The sequence below is a fragment of the Anthonomus grandis genome, chromosome 8, assembly GCF_022605725.1.
Source record: "Anthonomus grandis grandis chromosome 8, icAntGran1.3, whole genome shotgun sequence".
NCBI lineage: Eukaryota > Metazoa > Arthropoda > Insecta > Coleoptera > Curculionidae > Anthonomus > Anthonomus grandis.
Genome location: NC_065553.1, coordinates 4,684,422 through 4,690,488, shown reverse-complemented (window position 1 = coordinate 4,690,488; position 6,067 = coordinate 4,684,422). Strand labels below are relative to the sequence as shown.

General features: G+C 31.5%; 1 protein-coding gene across 1 annotated transcript; it reads left to right on the top strand.

Annotated features, from left to right (window-relative positions):
• Positions 1–520: 520 nt before the first annotated feature.
• On the top strand, positions 521–5,339 carry LOC126739155 (beta-parvin). The gene is made up of 7 exons (XM_050444698.1): positions 521–706; positions 808–897; positions 984–1,255; positions 1,319–1,434; positions 4,474–4,663; positions 4,720–4,963; positions 5,023–5,339. The coding sequence occupies exons 1-7, from the start codon at positions 592–594 to the stop codon at positions 5,097–5,099; spliced, it is 1,104 nt and encodes a 367-aa protein (XP_050300655.1). The 5' UTR covers positions 521–591; the 3' UTR covers positions 5,100–5,339.
• The last annotated feature ends 728 nt before the right edge of the window (positions 5,340–6,067 follow it).

The window sequence follows — 6,067 nt, the reverse complement described above, 5'->3', positions numbered from 1 at the left end:
GATAGTGGAGCCACCATTAACGCTATTACGGCCGAAAAGGTGAGCTCCAACCTTGTACCGTAGTGTATAAAGGTGCTAGAGAAACTGGTAAAGGAAGGCTGAAGAATTCAGCTTCTCTGGCTGCCTGGTCACTCACGTAATGCTGACAACGAGGAAGTGGATTTCTTTGGTAGACTAGGATCTGTGGAACGACCAGTAGGCTCCAAATCTGAATTTGGCATAGTTATGGAGCGACATTAAAGAGTAAGCTCAACAGCAAGGCACTCCGAAGGTAGCCTGCCATGAGACATTCTAATAGACACATACCTAGACCTTCCGCCTATTAGTCCATTTTATCAGATCTTGTTAAATTCCAAAATTGCGGAAACGTTTGACCAGGGACGTAGAAAGAAGACAACTCCTGTTTTCAATCGGAATAAAGCTATAGACAAAATCAGCAGAATATTTTGCTGCTTTTAACTCACTTAAAATCAGCTATGGACACAGCCCATTCCTATAATAAACGTCAAATGTGATAGGTGACAGTTGACAAAACAAATTGCCTTTCCCTTTTGTTGACCCAATAACTATTTATATTTATAAGCAAATAAAATGTCTAATACTTTAAGGCCGAAGAGCCCTCGCCCCATAATAGAGCCGAAACCCAAGGATGAAACCATCTGGGATAAATTGGGAACGTTAGGACGTAAAAAACGCATCAAAGAAGGTAAAAATAGTGACATCACTTCCAAATATGGTCGTGTTTACTGCTAAATAAAGGTGTGGTAAATATTGGAAAAATTGGGCTTATTTTCGAAAGTATTTTAGTGCAAGAGGTGCAAACTGAAGGAAAATATGCCATTGACTCTCCTGGATATGCCACTGCCCCTGTTATTCCTCCAGAAGACTATAATTTGGGTGAGTAATCTCCAAGGTTAATGTTCCTATAAAGTACACAAATGTTGGGTTTCAAAGACTATATTGTATATTGATATAATTTTTAGAGGAAAATGAAGAGAGGTGCCTTATAGATCAAAATGCCTTCAGTGATCCTAAATTCTGTGAATTAAATGATGTATTAATTGACTGGATCAATGATGAACTTGCCTCTCAGAGAATCATTGTCCAAAATTTAATGGAGGATCTCTATGATGGGCAAGTTTTGCAGAAACTCTTGGAAAAACTCACTGGAGACAAACTGGATGTGCCTGAGGTGACGCAAAGTGAGGAAGGTCAAAAACAAAAACTTGCAGTTGTATTGGCCCATTTCAATCAGGTTTGATTAAGTTACAAAAGATGTTCACACATTTTGGGATTTAACTTTTTTTTTTATATGTAGATATTAGGTATTCATAGACGTGGTGGTGGACACAACAAATGGAATGTAGATGCAATCCACTCAAAAAATATTGTTGCCATTATTCATTTATTAGTTGCTTTAGCAAGGCATTTTAGGTAAGAATCTTTAAAAATAAGATTAATTATATTTTCAAATAGTATCTATGCTAAGGTTACCAAACAAATATGTTTTAAATAGGGTGAATGCGCCTATTCTCGACCAGTTAATGTAAATCTCACCTTCCATAAATGATAAAAAAAGTTAATTTAAGAATGCTGACATTTAGTTTCTAAAAATATTTGATTTGTATTTATTAAAACTAGCTACAAAATATTAATTATATTTATCGTTTCAAGAAATATTATTGACAAGGCAAAATGGAAAAAACTACCTTTTTCCAATTTTCGACCAAAGGTGACATATTGTCGACCACATTTAGCCCAGTTTTCTACCGGCGGTCGAGAGAACTGGATTTATGTGGTCTATTTATTGACCATAATATAAAAACCATTTTAAATAAATAAATCAATCAGGTTTGTTTCTAAATTTATTATAAGTATTTATAAAATAATGTAAAAATAATACATAAATTTACAAAAAAAATTGGTATTTCTTTGGCTATTAGAAAACTAAGTAAATGCATAAGCATATATGAATAAAAATGAGTAAAATATACTTAAGAAAAGAGTAAGAACAGTAAAATTGTAATTAGCGCAACAACTAAAATTTAAGAGTTATTATGTACAAAACAAACAAGTATATTTCTATCAGAAATGTCATCATAAGATAGTCCAATGAAGTCTGTACATTTCATGTGGTACCACCTAGAACACTTATCACATCCGACATTTTTTTCATCTTCCTCTTCAGTATCACTTATTAAATCTTCATTGCAAGATGAACATTGCAGATGCCCTCATTCAATTATTAAGTTATTATCATTTTCTTTTTCAAACTCTTCTGGTTGTTGAAGAGAGTTTTCATCTTTCTTTCCTGCCTTCTTTTTCACTATTTTGTTTTTATTTTTCATTTGCCTGTCCTCTCGCTTCCTTTTTAGTCGCTTCTCATCTTCTTGTTTTGTTAGCTTTAGTCTCCAAGCTTGAGAAGAAATTGCACTGGGAAACTTATCCTTTACATTCCTATTCTTACCTCTATATTCTACTGGCTTGGGGTATGACAAATGATTATCCAAGATGGATTTTAATCGCATTGCTTTGGGAGGATGCTGAATGTCAGATATTGTTACTGACGCGCTTACATCATTAATTACGCATTTATTAGATAATAATTGCTCATTATTGCCGCTAACTTCAATAACATTATTATTACCCTCTGTATTTTCTGTGTTTGTTTTATCTGTTAAGGCAGGGGAACTTCTCGCCGGATAGTCTATAGTTTTCGCCTATATCTTGAGCTTCAGGTTCAGTTATAGCAATGGCTTCTAAATTGTTTTCCAGTGTTACAGCATCGAATGGAACTATTGTAAGGTCTTGCAAACTAACAATGTCTCCTATGTGAATTTGATTTTGTTCTGTTTGTAACCTATTTGCATCTCCTTCAGCAGATTTAATTTCGTTCAATATCACTTCACCATTGATGCCATACTCTGTCAAGAAAGGAGCTAATTTTAAAATTACCTTTCTTGCTGCCATCAATTCTGCAGGTGTAACATCTTCTTCGATATTTACTATATCTAAATGCACGGTTTGTTCCTGTATATTTTTTACACATTTGGTATAATCAACATTATCTGGATTTAAAGGATACAACCCGCATTTCCGAAATCCGTTAATTATCTGCCCTTTCATGTCGCTATTATTGAGAGTTTCTTGGAATAATTGACAGAAGTTTCATTTTGTAATGCACATATTTGTGTTTTCCGGACGCGTTTGCCAGTTGCGAACAGTCTTTTTCCATTCGGTCTTCAATGGCTTAAAGACACTTACATCGGCAGGCTGTAACATGTGTGTCGTATTGGGTGGCAAGGCATACAGCACGATTTGATTTTGGTCGCAATATTCAGATAAAGCCAAAGTCATATGCGACTTGTGACCATCAATAAACAATATGACTGGACGTTGTATCTCTTTCTTGTCGAGCCATTTCGAAAAACCATTTGCTATATATTCGTAGAAAACATCACTCTTCATCCAACCACTATCAGAGCGCCCTAACATCCAATCGGTTGGCATGCTTTGCATAACGGCCTTTGGAGGACGAATATATGGAAACACATATTGTTCCAATGTATTAAATCATTTTTAAGTTATAAATTACTATTGTCAATAATTCATGCTTTTATCAGTCTCACACTCACAATTAGTGATATGTGTCTGTCACATATCAGTTATAAGATTATGTACCTAATTAAATAAAAAAATTACATAGAACTTTAAATCATCACTTTTGGGAAATTTATAAGATTTTCTGAGAAACATGCTATAATGTTATCCAATTTTTAAAAATCCTGTGTATTTTATGATTCAATTAATAGACTTAATGAAATTGAAACAGTTAGTTTCAAATAAAAGCCAGATCTTTTTTCATAGATGAGTTTGACAATATCAGAATTGAACGTAATTTAAGAAATATACCGTGTGATCTCTTGAATTGTTTAACTCAATACCTATAAATGTAAGAGCAAAATAAAATGTTAAAAACAATGCTGCTTATAGAAAAAAACTAATATTCTATGTATGATTAACTCATTTAAATGAGATTTGTTAACTGTTCTTCTATACCATATAATAATTTCTATCCCATTTCTGTATCTGAATATAGATTTGTTTCTTTTTATTGTTTATATCAAATTTTTTTATTGCTTCTTTGTTCACTTTATCAGGCCTTATTTATCATTTTATTTCTCTATTGGGGAAAAAATATTGGCACATTTTAAAATCATTTTGGGTTAATTCCTTTATCAGCAAGCATACATTTACTTTTTAATTTAGCACTAATAAAAATTTGATATTTTAAAACTGAAGTATTTAATTGCACAAAATGAGATAAAGTGTACCAGTTTTTTAAGAAAATATTGTTTTCTTTATAGTATCATTATCATAAGTTATATTTAAGAACCACTATATTAAGGATAGACCATTGTGTCAAACCTTTAATTAAAAAAAAAAAAACAATGACTACTATAACTATTTTAGGCCACCAGTCCGACTAACAGAAAATGTATCTGTCAATGTATTTGTTGTGAAAAAACACCAAGGACAGTTGGCTCATCAAAAAGTCAGAGAAAGTCTCACCACCTCCTATGATGATGTTGGTATGAGATGTGAAAAAGATGCCTTTGATGCTCTATTTGATCACCCTGATAAACTGCAAATTGTTAAAAAGGTAATTTTTACTTCAGGTCATAATATGAAAAAAAAAATGTCTTTTATTGTTTCAAGTCTTTGGTAACATTCGTCAACAAACACCTGAACAAAATGAACTTTGAAGTGTCAGAACTTGAAACTCAGTTCCATGATGGGGTTTACTTAGTAATTTTGATGGGACTTTTGGAGGGATTCTTTGTACCTCATTATGCTTTTCATTTGACCCCTCAGGAGTTTGAGCAAAAGGTTCACAATGTGGCTTTTGCATTTGAACTAATGGAAGAGTGCGGTCTGAAAAGGCCTAAAGCTAGGCCAGAGGGTATGTTATCTCTAGGTATTCAAAATTATTTTTAATTAAAACGATTCTTACCATTTTAGATATTGTCAATATGGATCTGAAATCGACCCTGCGCGTTCTTTATAATTTGTTTTTAAAGTACAAATCGATTATGTAACTTTGATATTAACAACTAAATAGGTGCCTTTAATATTGTAATTCAAGTGACCTTACTAAATATGACTAAAATATAGTGTGCTTGTTATATGTATTGTGTTATTTAAAAAGACTTATATATTTTTATGTAGTGACAAATTAATTATTTACACTCGTCTAGTACCTACTTGACACTAATTTTTGACAATGTTGAATAATTGTGTTTAATTTCTAGGAATAAAAATAATATTAATGATAAAAATGTTTGTTATTTAGCATTAAAAGAAATAGCAGTATTAATGGTAAATAAAAAAAAGCAGTAGGTATTTGATATTTTTGCATACAATGCAAGTTCTGTTCTCCCTTCACAGCAAGAAGCTTAATAAAATTTATAAACGGGTGATCTTAGAATTTCCAATATTGCAAGAAATATTGTACAAAATATTCTACAATCTAAGAATGACCCACTTAATTTTTTTTTAATAATCAATGTTATACTAACAGAATGTTCTCATTTGCATAAGTAACATAATTATTCAAAGGACATACTCAACAATATCAAAAACAAAGTCGTGATCTGTATGGTTTTAATACTAAAATAATAAAAAGTATTAAGTCAAAGATCTTATTGACAAAGCTGTAATAATAGCAAATAATAATTATACAATAGGTTAAAATTAGGAATGATCTAAAAATAAAAACGTAAATGCAATATTACACAAGTTAATAGGAAGGCTCTTGCTTTTTTAAAACACGTAATATATATTCTTTAACACGTCTAGCATATAGTTAAAAATAACATTAAAATTACATATTACATCTACAAAGATTTAACTAAATAATTAAATGCATACAGTGAGGGACAAAAGTATTGGCACATATTGATTTTTATTAAAATTCATATCTGTCCTCTTAAGCTACTAGACCTATTACATTTAAATATTTTCTAATTTAAAGTGTATACCCAAAAGCATTCGTTTCTTCAAATTC

What these genes read in the sequence shown, in the direction of transcription:
- LOC126739155 (XM_050444698.1), top strand. Translation starts at nt 592, where the DNA reads ATGTCTAATACTTTAAGGCCGAAGAGCCCTCGCCCCATAATAGAGCCG. An exon ending in GCTTTAGCAAGGCATTTTAG is followed by an intron (nt 1,435 to 4,473) that starts GTAAGAATCTTT and finishes TAACTATTTTAG; the next exon opens with GCCACCAGTCCGACTAACAG. An exon ending in AACTGCAAATTGTTAAAAAG is followed by an intron (nt 4,664 to 4,719) that starts GTAATTTTTACT and finishes TATTGTTTCAAG; the next exon opens with TCTTTGGTAACATTCGTCAA.